Source organism: Trachypithecus francoisi, unplaced genomic scaffold (assembly GCF_009764315.1).
Source record: "Trachypithecus francoisi isolate TF-2019V2 unplaced genomic scaffold, Tfra_2.0 Lachesis_group1, whole genome shotgun sequence".
Taxonomy (NCBI): domain Eukaryota; kingdom Metazoa; phylum Chordata; class Mammalia; order Primates; family Cercopithecidae; genus Trachypithecus; species Trachypithecus francoisi.
The window spans coordinates 108,984,192-109,000,381 of record NW_022681454.1 but is presented as its reverse complement, the minus strand read 5'-3'; the positions used below and the strand labels follow the sequence as shown (position 1 = coordinate 109,000,381).

Here is a 16,190-nt window from a genome sequence, read left to right as displayed (position 1 = left end):
AAAAAAAAAAAAAAGACAATTGATTCAAATGAATAGATTCATGGGATAATAGTAAACTTCTTTTGTGCTGTACGAATATGTCCAATAAAAGAAAGTACTGATTCAAAATCTATGAATTTGTTGAGCTTAAAAAGGCTTGGGTTTTGCCCTTGTGAGTGAGATAATCTTGTTTCATGAAGCAGGCAGGTGATTACACATGATGAAAGGGTGGGAGAAGGAAATCCAGGGCATATCCCTGCTGAAGTATACTTGGTGACATGGCTTGGAAATATCTCTCAAGCTCTCTGAGCCAATCATCTTATCTGTAAGATTAGTATAACAAATTTCACTTTGCAGGGCTGTCATCAAGATTATATGCTGTGAAGAATATATCACATTGAAAAGTATGAAATTGCTGGTGTTTGACGTTTGTTGCATACAAAGGTGACACTTTCATATGGTTCAACCTCATATAAACACTGTCAGATATATGGAGATAATATTATTTCAGCTCCTCATTTACTTAACATACAAGATTTGGGAGGTGATGTTTCTCTTATTTGCTGCCAGAAAGAATGAACACATCCCTAGGATTTATTTTCTGAAGATCATCACTTTCTTTCATCTGCCCAACACTTGAACCTGTTCATTTTCTGCTAGCATTTTGAGCTGGGTTGCTCAGCCCACTTGTCTTAGTCAAATCAACTACTCCAGGACTTGGCTCAGTCTTCAGGCCTCATTATGGGGAGACATGAAATTCATGCCATAGATTTAGCCTCATCAAAGGGATAACTTGCATGCCTGATTCTGTGGCAACCAAAGTTTCTTGGTAGAATTTTAAGGACAAGCCACCATTTTAATTTATCTTTCATTGAAACTTGAAAGTACTATATTAAAAGGGCAGTTTTTGGCAGAGTTTTAGAGCAGGGTTTAAATCCTTGGTGATTTTAATCAGACTCTACCTTAAAGTCTGAAAATACATAGGCCTTGGGGCTAATATTTTCCTCCAAAGCTCCATTCTCTTGGCAACTAATTTTCACTTATTAAATAAAATATATTTTTGAAGCATCTAAACCTTTTATCTGGCTTCTTTTCAAAACAAGAACTATAATGTTCAGCAAAAGAAATTCAAGTTTTAAATGTTGATTATTGAAAATTATACAATTTTGGTTTTAATTAATTCTGCTCAGAATAAAATAGTCAAATCACATGAACAGAAAGAGGCAGAGGGGCAGGTTATGGGGCAGCAGAGAGAAAAGAAGTACAACAAGGACAAGGCTGCCCCAGCCCTACGACAGCCTGCCTAGCCAGGCAGTCATGTAGATTCAGGGAGAAAACACCACATTTAGGAGTAGGAAACCTGGCTCTGGTGATCCCATCATTTCCATGAACTGGCCGTGTACTTGGTGAGCCTCTTCTCATTCTCTCTAGATTTCAGTTTCCCCACCTACCCAACAACGGGCTTGAAATAGAGGACCTCTGAATTTCTCTCCAGCTTTGATGTTCTATCATTTGATGGAGAAATAACTTGTACTCAATACCAATTATATACACAGTATATATATTTCACACATGTATGTGTGTATGCACACCAGGCTAAAATGATCTAAAAAATATAACAGAAGGATAATGATACTCAGCTTATAGCAGGCCACCAAATGGGAAAAGAAAAGGTTTGGAAAGAATAACATTGCATTTTAAATTCTTACTTTACTCAGTGAAAAGATGCAGTGCTTGAGTCAATTAATGACTTTAGCCTCCCCATTGTTAAGATGTGTGCACTTCAGTATTTGTACTTGCTCTTAGAAAAGTGGTGAGAAGTTTTTGAACATTTGACCTTGTCTAGATTTAAGGACAACTGTTTAACAATCCTTCTTCTTTCTCTCTCTCTCTTCCCTTCCTTTACTATAATGGTAAGCAATGTTTGTTGTAAAGAATCAAAGAAGTATAAAGAACAAAAGTAACTAGTATTCTCACCACCTTGATGAAAATGTTCACCCAAATTTATTTAGAAGATTTTCTTGTTGAGGATTAGTATTAGGTACTTCTGTAAGATCTACATGGTTGTCTTGTTTTTGTTTTATTTTCTTTTAATTAGTTGAGATTTTTCCCAACTTCCCCTCACCTCCCCTCCCCACCCACCCCCTGCACCAAATTTAAGTATGAAGGAATGCCAGCCTGCTTTTTGGAAAGATGCTTCGGTTGCATTGTGGAGAGAAGCTAGCAGGCCATGGCAGACTCTCTGCCAATATATTTCTGGGTCTTCTCCTTCTGGGCACATGGTGGGATTGTATTTCTCTGACTTCTTAAAAAGAAGTGTGACCACATGGCTTCTCTTGACCAATGGTCACATCTGTTGGATTAATTGCATTTAAAACCCAGTGTGCAATTCCTTATTTCTGCTTCCCCCTGCAATGACAACCAGCCATATCCTAGATGTTAGGTGTCTCATCAATCTGGGCTCCTGAGGAGACTGACATAAAGCAGAGCCTCCCACTGATCTCAGATGGACACGTAGCAAGAGGACAGAATAAACCTTCTTTGCTTTCAGCCCCTGAGTGTTTGTTTGTTTGTTTTTAAATCTGTCTGCAGCATGACCTTCCTGTTCTGACAGATACAGGGACTGTGACTGGAGTTAGGGAGAGGAGTTGGATATAATTTAGGAAAGAGGGCCAGGTGTAGTGGTTCACGCCTGCAATCCCAGTACTTTGGAGGCCTAGGCAGGTGGATCACTTGAGCTCAGGAGTTTGAGACCAGCCCGGGAAACATGGTTCTGGGAAACTCATCTCTACAAAAATAAAAAAATTAGCCAGGCATGGTGACATACACTTGTAGTCCCAGCTACTTGGGAGGCTGAAGTGGGAGGTTGGCTTGAGCCTGGGAAACAGAGGTTGCAGTGAGCCAAAATTGTACCACTGCACTGTGCTGCAGCCTGGGCAACAGAGACATACTCTGTCTCAAATAAATGAAATTACTTTTAATTGCAAGAACCACAATTACATTTTCACTAACCTAATAATAATAATATTCCAAGAAAGAGATGATATGCTCTGAACCAGAATAGTTACAGTAGGATTAGGGAAAGGAAGATATATTTGAGAGACATCTCAGAGGAAAATTATTAGGATTTGGTAACAAATGAGATATGAGGGTTGGGGGGAAGATAAAGCCAAGGTCTTGATTTGGGGAACTGGGGGTTTATAGTGCCATTTACCAATATGGTGATCACTGGGGGCAGATAAAGTTTGGTTAGTGGAGGGAGAAGTTGAGAGATGATGAGTTCAGTTTTGGACCTATTGAACTTGAGATATCTAGGACATCCAAATGGAATAATTGAGTGGGCTCTTGACTGTACTGTGTACCACAAACTGATGAAGTGGGAAGAGTGATATGTTTTTCCCAATCTTTTTTATCTAGTTATGTTTAAGAATAAAATAGCTTAGTAGATACTAGAGCCTATTCTTTTCCTTTTAGAAACATTTTTGTTGAAATATTCCATTGAACAAATTCTGCTTTTTCCTGTGGACTGGGGTTTATTTTGCCTTTTGTTCTATAGAGACACAGGCTTACATACTTACATCCATTGAAAGTATGCATTTTAAATGTCAGCGATATAATGGTGAACACAGATAAGGCCTGGTCCTCATGGAGCTTGTAGCTAGCAGAAGAGAGAGACAGGAATAAAAGAAACCCCACAAACAAATGTAAACCACAACTTTGAAAAGGTGGTACCTCATAGCCAAGCCTATACTGGAGAATTTTGATTTAGTCCCAGAGATCAGGGCAGGCTTCCCTGAAGAACTGAGACATGAGCTGAGAAGGGAGAGATAAACAGAAATTAATCAGGCAAAGGAGGGAGGGAAGAATGTCTTGGGAATGGAGAGCAGCTATGTGCATGGAAGAATCCCGGTAAGAGTGTGGACTGAAAGGAGGCCATGAGATGGAGATGGTGCAGCAGGGGCAGCCAAGGGAAGGGCTGTGCCTGGCTGGGCCTGTGGGCTTCATTTCAGAGTTTTGCATTCCTAGGCATATTGGGGTGACAGGTGTAGTTTGCACAAACACCTCTGTGCATGGAGAAGAGATGTGGAGGAGTGAAGGGGGGCGGATGTGGGAGGCTTTTCAGGAAGCAGTGGCAGGAGCCCAGGTGAGATATAGCTGCAGCTGCAACAGGAGTAGTGATGGGGTGGAGGGGAATTGAGGAGAGATTTAGAAAATAAGACCTGCTAAGCTTGGTGATGGAGTGGATATGTCAGTCAAGGGAGAGGAAGGTGACAAGAATGACCTTGAAGTTCCCAGCTTATGCTACTGGACCCTGAAAGGGGACCTTATTTGAAAGCAGGGAAGAGAAGGGCCATGAGTTTCAGATGTCTGTGAGACATCCAGGAAGCACATGCCAGCTTCCCCTCCCGTGCTGTCTCAGGCAAAGGCATCACTGCCCTGCAAGTCACGAGACTGAAATCTTATACTCAGTGCCCACTCACCCTGTCTGTCCGACAGGTCACCACATGCTCTTGTGCCTTTGATAAGTAGCTTAGCTCCCTTCCTCATACTCCATTCTTCTGATCTGCTATCTTATCTACGGGACCTAAACAGAATACAATTGTTGCAGCCTCAGAGACACCAGACATTTGGCTGGAGCAAGGTTCTTTCTGAGACAAACTTTCATTTTCAGATCATGGCAAGATCCAGAGGTTCCTGAATTAGTCAGGGCAAGAGTAGGAGCAATCAGGCCCCTGGCCACCGCTGTGACCAACCACTGGTATCTCAACATCTTAAAAGCCAGCACAGGCTGGGCGTGGTGACTCATGCCTGTAATCCCAGCACTTTGGGAGGCTGAGGTGGGCGGATCATGAGGTGAGGAGATCAAGACCATCCTGGCCAACATGGTGAAACCTTGTCTCTACTGAAAATACAAAAAATGGTCGGGCGTGGTGGTGCGTGCCTGTAGTCCCAGCTACTCAGGAGGCTGACACAGGAGAACTGCTTGAATCCAGGAGGTGGAGGCTGCAGTGAGCTGAGATCACGCCACTGCACTCCACCCTGGGCAAGAGAGCGAGACTCTGTCTTAAAACAAAACAAAACAAGAAGCCTGCATGGCGCTCCTCGTGTGCCCTTGAATGGAAAGAACAGAGCTGTCCATAGAGAGATGGGGAGTTCAAATTGTGACTTTGAAAAACCACTTCTCTGAGCATTAATTTTCTTAACTGTGAAAAGGGAATTAAGGCAATTCTCTTTAAGGGTTGTCGTCATAGCTGAAAGAACATAGATTGAGCAACTGCCGCATATTAGGAGGTCAATGCATGGGAAGAACCATTCCAATAAGCCAGACTTTGACAAGGGTTGCCCTCTCTCTTCGTTCTTGTAGTTTTCCAGGACATGAACTGGGTCTTCTCTTTCTTCTGCACTTCTCTCAGTGTTCTATCAAATGTCTGGCACATGCTGACACCCACTAAAGTTTGTTGAATGAATGAATGCAGAGTTTATCTTCACTTTGTGGTGTTTTTTTCTTTTTTCTTTTTTTTTTGCATCCTGATGAAAAGGATTTCTGCTATGAAAGCCCCAAAGCAAGTAAGATGAAAAATGCTGAAAGAATCATAATCCAAACAGCACCTGTTACTGCTTTTGAATCCTCTATTACTAATATAAAAACCGGCACCCGGAATAAATGTTTTAAAATTAGTTTTAAGGAAATCTTTTAACCAAGAGCTTATTCATGGAGGGAATTTTATTACTTCCAAACTTTCTTTAACTTGATATTTCATTTCTTAATAAATTCATACTTTGGTTTCTTTGGCTAAAGTTTCTCCTCCATCCTCTGAGCTCACAAGTTAATCACACTAGGCATTTTTAAAGCATTTTCTGCAATCTTGCAATGATTGTATTTATTCATGTTTATTTATGTTTTAAATCTCACCCCTCTAACATCTTAAGTAGTTCACTAATAAAAATATCAACAAGTCAAAGGCACCAAGATAATACGAAAAGACATATTAGAAAAAATATTCTGACCATGCAGCCATAAAAAAGAATGAGAGCATGTTTTTTGCAGGAACACAGTTGGAGCTGGAGGCCATTGTCCTTAGCAAAGTAACACAGGAACAGAAAACCAAATACCAAATGTTCTCACTCTAAGTGGGAGCTAAATGATGAGAGCTCATGGACACTTAGAAGGGAACAACACACACTGGGGTCTGTCGGAAGGTGGATGATGGGAGCAGAGAGAGGATCAGGAAAAATAACTAATGGGTACTAGGCTTAGTACCTGGGTGATAAAATACTCTGTACAACAAACCCCTGTGACACAAGTTTACCTATGTAACAAACCTGCACGTGTAGCCCTGAACTTAAAACAAAAGTTAAAAAAATTCTTGGGACTAAACTGATCAAACTTTATTCATCCACAAGGGTTTTCCATAAAATAGCATAAGGAAACAACTAAACATTTATTTTTATTTTTGTTATTATTATTATTATGGTGTCTCTTCAAATCTCTAAAGGCACCACAGATACTTTCCAAAAATATTTACAACATCAGGGCTATCAGATTACCCATTTTTCATGGTTGTAGAGTTGAAAAGAACATGGAAAAAAGGATATCCTCCTTCTGAGCCTGCTTCATGTCCTCAGACTGCGCTTTTAGTGCCAACCTACAAAAATCATCTCGTATCTCCGTGAGTGGGCACCAGAGTAAATCCAGGGCTGACTGACAGCAGGCCCCTCCCTCCACAGACATAGGCCAGTCTTCCTTCACCATCAGGACCCCCAAACCTGTGCAGGGAGTGTCCAAACTCAGGGCTATCACACAGCTCTTGGCCTTGCAGCCCAATCTGTTCCCACTTGCAAATCCAAACACACCCTTTATTCTACGTTTTGAAAGGTTTACTTTCATAGTTTCTTTTAATTCACTAGACATTTTTTGTTGTTGTTTAGAAGAGTAAAAACTACAGAAAGAAAAATTCCCAAGGTGTCATCCACGTTGAGTCCTTCCCCGGCACCTCAGCAGCAAGTTAGCATTCTCTGGGTTTTCCTAGCTAGCACTCCACCGCCATGGCCCAAAGCTGAGCTAAACAGAAGCTAACGCTAAATGCCTTCAATACTTTTTGAAAAATCCATCAAAGGTTTTGCTGAATGATATTTATAAGGGCCTTACTGTTCTCTTTCACAGACTGAAATGCCCTTCTCCGACACTTGAAAAAAGTTGCTCATGCTTTTCATCTTTCCCTCTCAGAGTGTAAACATTGTTTTGAGTGAAAAGAGCTGAAGGAGTGCTTACTTTCCCTTGAAATTTTATTTTTAAATAAGAGAGGGAGAAAATCCTTTTTCTGACTAATACTAATAATACAGGTCAAAGTGTCAGGCGATATACAATTAAATGGAAAACAAAAAAGGTTCCCCCTCTCTTTCCCACAGTACAATGGCCCTGGAATATAAATTACCGATGAAGATGAAATAATACTTCAAAGCTTATAGGGCAGGGCAGCTCGGTGTTTACAAAGTATTTTCTACGGCATGATGAGACATTAAAGATGATGGTAACCCATGGACTTGAGGGTATTGCTGAATAGACTGAAACTAGCATGAGGTAGGATTTTAGGTCCCCGTAGCCTGTGACCCCGTGATATGCTTTGTTTTACAAGGGCAGCTGCAGTTATCAACAGATGTTTCAGCAATAAATAATTGGTATCATCTCGGAAAAGACCCATCTACCTAGGGAGAGGGCATAATACCAAAAACACTGCCCAGCTATTACAGCCACATTAATCTCCCATCTCTTCACGTTTCTCGGGGAGCCTACTGCAGGTGTTTTTTCTGGGAGAGCGCGGACAAACTCTCTCAAGTCAGCAAGCTTTGTGTGGAGTGTAAAGGAGGTTGGCCCCTGCCATAAATTTCTGTCTGTGGCCACACACCAAAGGAAAAGGGATTGGAGAGTCAGGGAGGAGGGGAGGAGAGCAGTGGGGAGGGAGGAAATGGGAACACAGTGGAGACCAGAAAGCAAAACACAAAACATGTATCATTTTTCTTGGTTAAATTCAGCCCAAGAGAATAACACTATAAATGACTCTTAATTTTACCAACTCATGAACTGTGGAAAACAGTTGTTTGTGACTTGCCTTTTTCTTAAGCATTCTGTGCTCAACTTCGATCTGTTATTTGTGGAATTAAAGACACAGTGGTTATGCTCTGAGTACAATGCTAATTTGAAAAACAGGGGAAACATTTTATGGGAAGAATTCATTTCAAGGTAAAAAAAATCACAGAAAGTTTATATTTAGGAATAAACTATAATAAGAGAGAAAACATGAAAAGACAAACTCAGTAATCTTTAACTATTTTTTATGTGAGAATGGAATTTCACAATTAATCAGTTATGAAAATATGACCATCCAGCTCTGATAAACTCTAATATTGAAATCAACCTGATTGGGATACAGTGAAACAAAAACAAATCATGGAATTCATTCAAACTATTTTTAATAATCTAAGATATTAAAAATAGATTTTAGGAGCGCCTGACTCACAGGGTGCTATGGTTCTCTGTATTTACAAAATAGAGTGGTTTAGCAATTGTGCACGTGGAGTCCGGCACAATAGGAGAACATCCTAAAAGTCATTAGGAGGTGTGGTTGCTTAATTTATAGCTTGCTGGACAGGCTAAAGAAAATGATGCTCAGAGTTCAAAAACCTGTCAGATTAAATACATTAGAGACTAAAGAAGGCCTAATAGACAGTGCCCCTTAGAGCTGCCACCGAGTGACCTTGTGAGCTGGGCTCAAACTTCTTAAATTCTCTGTGCTTCTATTTCTCCAGTGGTGAAATTTGTGTAGTACAGAGAGGCATAGCAGGAGGTATCATAAGTGGGCTCTTAAAACAGTCTACCAACTATGAGCAGCTTCTCTCCCAACTCACAGTAAACCCCCAACGCAGCGGGACTGACGTTTTTAAATGATGTTTAAAAACATCATTTTCAGTTTGTAAGCTAATATCACTACCAGCTTTGAAGGCAGGGCTCGGGGATCTGGTGATTGCAGGATGGAATGAGGGGAGTAAAACCTCAGATATAGTGATGTGCCACATCTCCAGCACTCAGCCTATGTTCAAAAGTCAGAGAAACCTGCTAAGCCCAAAGGTCAAAGCAGGAGTCACTCCCTCTTGCGAGGCCATTTTGCTCTTGCCTTCCTTGGAAGGTTTGTAAAGTTCTTTTATGCCACTAGGCTAATTCCACAAGGGATCTCCAAGCAAAAAAATGACCATCAGCCTTTGCAGGAGGGCTCCAGTCTAAACAACAGTTCCCAGAATTGATGAAAAAGAGATTTTTTTTATTGGGCTGGTCTCCTACAGCCTTCTCACTGGATTCTCCTTACTCCTTACCTTGCCCCTCTCCACTATATCCTCGTTCATGCTGTCTGCCTTTCCCCCTTGCTCGCCACTCTACTCTTCCCTGCCAGCAGTGGCTCTCAAACTTTAGCATCAGAATCATCTGGAGGGCTTGTCTAATGCTGATTGTTGGACTCTCACTCCCAGGGTGTTTGATTCAGTAAGGGTTTTTGATTTGAGCCCAAGAATTTGAATTTCTGACCAGTTTTCAGGTGATGCTAATCTATTGTTGGGAGGTCTCACACTCGTAGCCACTGCTTTAGAGCTGCACTGTCCAATAAAATGGCAGCCCTGACCACACGTGACTATTTACATAGAAATGAGTAAAAAATAGCTAAAATAAAAAATACAGTTCTTTGGTTTCGTTCACCACAAATTTAAGTGCTTGAGAGTCATCTGTGGCTAGCGGCTACCGTATTGAACAGCACAGTTGTAGAACATTTCCATCATCAATGCAGAAAGTGTTACTGGACGGCCTACAGCTTACTTCAGATACAATAAGCAAACCTCATGGCTTCTACCTATGTTTTCAAGCTCTTCACTTGGTGCTTCCTGACGGAGAGCTGGAGTTGGATGAAGGAGAAGGCTGTAAGTCACAATTTCACCACTTACTGGTCTGTTCCCCTGGGCAAATTAATCTCTCTGCACCTTAATTTCCTATTTCGTAAAAGAGGGATGATAATGGTAATACAGGAGATCCCCAATTTACAATGGTTCAACTTGTGATTTTGTTACTTTACGATGGTGTGAAAGCAATATACATTTAGTAGACTACAATCATTCTGTTTTTCACTTGCAGCACAGTATTCACTAAATTACACAAAATATTCAATACTTTATTACAAAATAGGCTTTATATTAGACGATTTTTCCCAACTGTGCACTAATGTAAGTGTTCTGAGCTTGCTTAAGGTAGGCTAAGCAAAGCTATGCTGTTTAGTAGGTTAGGTTTAATAAATGCATTTTTAATGTATAATATGTTTGACTTATTATATTTCCAACTTACGATGGATTTATTGGGGGCAACTCCATCGTAAATCCAAGAGCATCTGAATCACTCTCAGGCTATCGAGAATTAAATGAGATGATGCATATGCAAGCACTTTATAAACTCTAAAATGATAGTTAAGTTATAGTTACTATTTTATTCTACTTTTCCACTAATACTGACCACATTTATTTAAAACGCTTGGCTCACCATTGTGTTCTCCTTAAGTATTGACTTTCCTTTGCTTGCAATTCCCAGTCTGCTTAACCTGTTTTGTTTGTTTTTTCGGAGGATGAGAGAGGTGGGGTTTTACGTTTCTATTAGGTCTCTAAAGATGCTCTTGTGTATCTAATGTGTCTACAGATCAGGGGATCTTTCTTAGATTTTTGCTTGAATGGGCAAAGACAATGTCTATATATTTATTTTGGGATGACTCAAAAATACAATCTTATGTAAACCAATAAAGTAAAAATTTTAGGATATTATCATGCTTCTAATGCCTGATCTCCAGACAAATAAATTTTTTATTTGAGAAAAGATAAACTAGCAAACTTTCTTCCTTGGCAATCATCTGAGAGAATGTGGGTAAAAAGCAATGCTATCAAAGAGGAAAATGGTTCTCCCTGTGTCATCCCCAGAACCACAGCCTGAATCCCGAGCTGCAGTCTGAGTTCCTGTGCTACTCCTCAGGCTCTCTCCTATCTGGCGTAGAGGTACCAGTTCAATTAATTTCCAATAATGAGTTGAGAAATAAGCATGTCAATGACTTTGACTTGATACTTCCTGAACAGCCTCAATCTTGAGGATATAAGAAAGTCAACAGAACCCTAGGTGGGCCTCAGGGAAGGAATATGCCAGACTTCAATAGCTTAGACAGCAAGTCACACTGATGAAACAAGGGCACATTTATTTTCTTAAGCTACCCAACTTTTAGAAAGTAGCATTTCAAAATTAAAATGCTGTGAGGAATGGTGAAATCAAATCTGCTTCTTTGGCCCACCAAGGATATGTAAATATTTCAAGACGACAGGGTTCATGTTAGACCCACTGACCACTCTTCACTTTTACTGGATTTGGCTTTACAACACAAGATCTTATGGGCAAGCAATGCTTTTCAAACAGCTATTTCCCCCACATTAGTCAATCTGGCAGAGCTGACCATAAGGGTAGGGGGCTGTCTTGTGCTTCAAAGAAATTTAATCTATTAGACCACTTAGAGTCTAAATGCCTCACTTGGGGATATCAGAGGAACAGGTGGTGTGGCTCTTCCTACCAGTAACTGCTGCAACCTGGCGCCAATCACATCCTTCAGGTTTGTTTTGTCCTCTGGGCCCACGGCTTGTTTGTACTGCCACTTTTCAGGTACGAAGGGCCACTTCATTTCCTTTGCCTCCTGGATCAGGGTCCTTAACTCGCTGGGGAGTGAAGCTGAAAAGGTCAGAGTTCAGGTAAGGAAATTGCAGTCAAAGAAAAGGCTGAGCTACCAATATTATGATGAAGCACCTCAGTGGCAAAAAAAAAAAAAGAGAGAAACCTTTTCCCTGCCTCTTGCTGGCTGGTCTAAGTTGTTGGTTCTGACTCAAAGAACAACAGTGAGGAGCTATCTGTCAGGGGTGGCCCTGGCCTACTTTGCCCTACAGGTAAATTGGGGTAGTCAGGCATTAAGAAAGGTTTTTAGCAGGAAGTAAAGCACTTTAGTGACTATCTCTGCATGAAGAGTCAGAGAAAGGAATGAAGGAAATATTATTTTCCCTGTAAAATGAGAAAGGGACTGAAATGGAATGGCCTTTTGGGCTTGTGGCAGGTGGGTGATGCAGTGTTAATTTGTACAACTTCTTTTTGCTTCTCTAAGACTTCACTTTCTCATCCCTTCGATATGGATACATTTAAATACAGACAATAACCACAAAAAACACAAATGAGATTTGAAATGGTATAAATTAATTGTGAAATGGCCCTGATTCACATTAGTAGATATATTGAATATCTTAATGGGCACCAAATCTACTTATAGCGGTCCATAATCTCTGATACAAACTTCGGAAACCCAAGCAGCTTTGGCAACTGGAAATTTTTCTTAAGTTTGGCACCCGAAACAGACTTGAATTGACTAGAGGTTATTTATAGTCCTAGTTAAGGACTCAGTGAGATTGATCAAACGTTTTGCTGCAAAACTTTTTGTGTTTGACTGCACTCCACCTGCTACTGAAGTATGAATGTAATATATAGTACATGCACTGGAAGACCCTCCTAACACTAGAAAAATTCTGAATTCTGAAGTACACATGTGATGCCAGGGTTCTGAAAAAAGGATTATGTATATATGACTGTATATGTGACTGCCATATAAATAAAGGACCTGTATATATGACTGCCATATAAATAAAGGACCTGTATATATGACTGCCAGCTATAAATCTCTAGGTACTTGTCTTACAAGCCTCTCATGCTCAACATCCAAAACTGAACTCATCACCTTTTTCTAAATCTACTTTCCCTTATAAATCTCTATTTTAATGTCTGGTACCACCATTTATTAAGTTCCCCAAATTCGAAACCCAGGAGTCAGTCTACACTTTGTGTTCTCTCTTCTTCCCCAAACCTAATTAGTTGTCAAATGCTGTGGTTCCTAAAATCCATTGCCTCCTCTTCCTTGGCAGTAATTCTCACCTGAATCTTGCTCCATCCAGTTCCTATTGCACATTGTTGATCCTCATTTTTCTAAAAACAAGATGGACCAGTCCATTGCCCTGAATAAAAGTCTTCAGTGGTTTGACAGATCCTGTTCTGGCTGTTTGGACTGCCTTCCTTCGGTGCCTTGTGACCAAATTCAGGTCCATTGGCTTCAGCACTCGATGCAAACATTGCCACTTCTCCTCAATCCACCATGACCTCACAGTGAAATTGAGTGCCCGCTCTGAGCACTTCCAAACCCTAGGGAGCAGGTTCTTTTCAGCCGTCATCCCACTACTCTGCAACTACTTCTGCCTCTCACTGGACTGCTAGCTCCCTGAAGACAAGCATCATGTCTCATCATTTTTATAAGTCACACCATGATGGGTGAAAGACCAGTATGATTAAAAGACAAGGTTCATCTTCTAACGGGCCCTTTGAAAATATTTTTATGTCATCTGTAAAAAAAGACATGGTTCATCTAATGTCTATGTGAAACATTTTAAATAGAGCAAAAGAGATACGACAGAAAGAACAACAGAAAAAAGGAGAGAGAAAATCTAACTTGGTCTGTGATCCCTTTTTATGAGCCATTTAGCCACCAACTGGGCAAATGTAAGGAAGTTTTCTGGTGGGGAAGGACTGTTTGGCATTGAGGGGATATCACATGGGCCATACCAATGAATGATTCACACTGATTACCAAGGACGGCTTACAGGAATCACACTGAAATTATCACCCCTTATCACCATTGAGCAGTGCAGGACTACTGAGCATCTACTGTGTGATGCTCCCCCTTGAAAGCAGACCTACAGGATTAGGGACTTATGTGGCCACATTCTGACCCTCTTACAGCCACCGACATAATTTCAACTTCTGAAACTGTTTTCCGTATAGTTGTAGAGAACATTTATTCAAGAGCATTTCTAAACAGTCACAGACAGGAGGACCCCTTAGTCCTGTTTACTTAGGACCGTCCTGTGTGGTCCTAGGGTCCTTATTAACAATGCTCCTTTTCACTCTCAGAAGTGTCCCAGTTTAGCTAATAAATTATTTAAATTATTTGAACACTGAGTCAATATGAGCAGTCATATGACAACGGAATGTGATTTCTGGGTTCACAGAATTTTATCATACTTTGGACTGAATAGTGTTAATATTTTCAAATTTCTTCATGGTAATGGAAAAGTCTGTTCTTTACAACGAACTCATTTTTGCCTCTTCCACATCTTCACGTTAGAATGTCCTGTGGGGCACCCTGAAATAAAATATGCCTCTAAATTATGTTTTTAAAATGTATCTCTGGATTTCAGTTCCTTCTGCATCTCTGGGGAAGTTGCTGGGGTAGTCACCCACGCTGACAAGGACGATTTCTGAGGGAAAATGATGGGGTCGAGAGGAGGAGGGAGAAGAAGAAAAACCTCAGTGTTTGTGTTGCAGGGTCTGCTGGCTCGCCCCGCTGTCATAAGTGACCCTGTACTAATGCCTTTCTCTGGGAGTACATGCGGTGACGACGTCGGTGGCGGTACGACCCGCCTGCTCGAGCCGCTCCGCAGCCACCTGCTGAGGGAAGGGATCCGGTGCAGACTGCACTCCATCCGCATGGTGGGCTCGGGAGGGACGCGCAGCGCCGCCTTTGGGCTGGGCTGATGCTACAGCTGCCAATGGCTCCGCTTAGGAGGCGTCCTTCCCGGTCGGTTTATTGGATTCAACCAGCGCCAGCCAGTCAGCCCCAGACCCAGCAGTGGCTTCCTCTGCCTCTCTGATCACTTACTTCCCCAAGCAGCTTACCTGAAGGGCCATGTCTAATTTAGTGATTTTACAGCCGTGATTTGCCTTATCTGGAACTAAACTGATTACGTCTCCTATTCTGTGGCACTCGGGAAGAAAAAGAAAAGAAAATGCTACTCAATTGGGAGCTCAGAGTCTTCACCAGAGAGAACACAAAGCTTAAAGGAATTTGGGTGGAGGAGACAAAGGATGTGGTGTAGTAAAAGGGAGAGAAAAACTTTAGTGGAAACAACAGCACACAACACACCGCCCCTGGGGAGAACTAGGGCCAGCCATAGAGCATATTATATAGGTGCCAAGTACCTGCCATTCCCTGACAAAGGCTGACATCTGTGAGAGTGATCTCAGGCTGACAGGCCCAAGAAGCTAGGAAGCAAAGTCACACATTGGTGTATCACAGAAACTGAGGTTGTGAAATGACTGGGTGTAGGGGATTTTTATCTTGAAAAGAGGACAAATGACAGGTTACAAATAATTAAGACTTCCATAGTCCCCTCGTAAAAATGTATGTGCCTAGGTACAAGAACTCAGGAGAAAAGACTCTCCCAGAACATTTTCCCGTTACATAATGAGCAACAGCAAAAAACAAGGAGTGTGCATTTTATTTAGGAATCTTGTTTCTGTGAGGAATAGCAAAGTGCTAAAAATACTGAGAAAAATATTAAAAGCATGTAAAAAGGACAGTACTTATGGAAGTGGAGGCAAATTTATTGAAATGCTAAAAAGAAATCCAAAAAAAAAAAAAAAAGAAGGTTGCCCCTCAAAAATTGGTTAAAGAAGAAATAAGAATTGCTTTAACGTTCTAGACTTTGTAATGGAAACTTCCCGAACAATGACTTATCTAATACTCTGAATGGCACAAACACTAAAATGAGCAAAAAGCCAAATTCTTAAACCCTGATAATGATGCAATCAGTTTTATCGAGATGAGAGAATTTATTTTACAAATGGCATGAGAATATATCATGAGGGGTGTATTGGTGATCAAAAAAGTGAGGTTGGACTGGTGAGATGACATATTTATGGAAACCCTAGAAGTCTATGGAAACTGATGAGGCAAAAAATCCTAGTTTGAAAAAAAGTATGTGTCACCATTCAGAAATTGCTTCAATTTTTTAATAATTGAAATTTACGTGCACCAGCCAACTTGGATCCTTTGTTCTTCTTGAACTAAACTGTTTCTTGTAGCCTCATGTTTACTGAAGCCTAAAATTAGAACTGACAGCAATTCACTGCAACAAAGTGGGCTTCCTCCCCTGCCCGTCCGCCCGCAGCCCATGTCCCATTCATGCCCTAGAAATCCACTCATCTCTCGGTGGTCATCTGCCAAGAGAAGAAAAATAGGGCAGAGATGAGAACGTGTCGTTCAGGCAGGGGAGAGGAG

At 41.0% G+C, this 16,190-nt stretch overlaps 1 protein-coding gene across 7 annotated transcripts in view; it reads right to left on the bottom strand.

The window, feature by feature from the left end:
- The window catches only part of ALPK1 (alpha kinase 1), a 140,780-nt gene that overhangs the window by 48,699 nt on the left and 75,891 nt on the right, over positions 1–16,190 (bottom strand). For 5 of the 7 annotated variants that reach the window (XM_033215019.1, XM_033215022.1, XM_033215023.1 and 2 more), the window contains one exon: positions 11,616–11,770. The exons of 1 other annotated variant lie outside the window; for it this stretch is intronic. In XM_033215019.1, the coding sequence (XP_033070910.1) occupies positions 11,616–11,770 (155 nt within the window). Of the gene's footprint in view, positions 1–11,615; positions 11,771–16,190 lie in introns of those variants that run through there. One more of the 7 variants, XM_033215024.1, reaches the window with a different exon arrangement.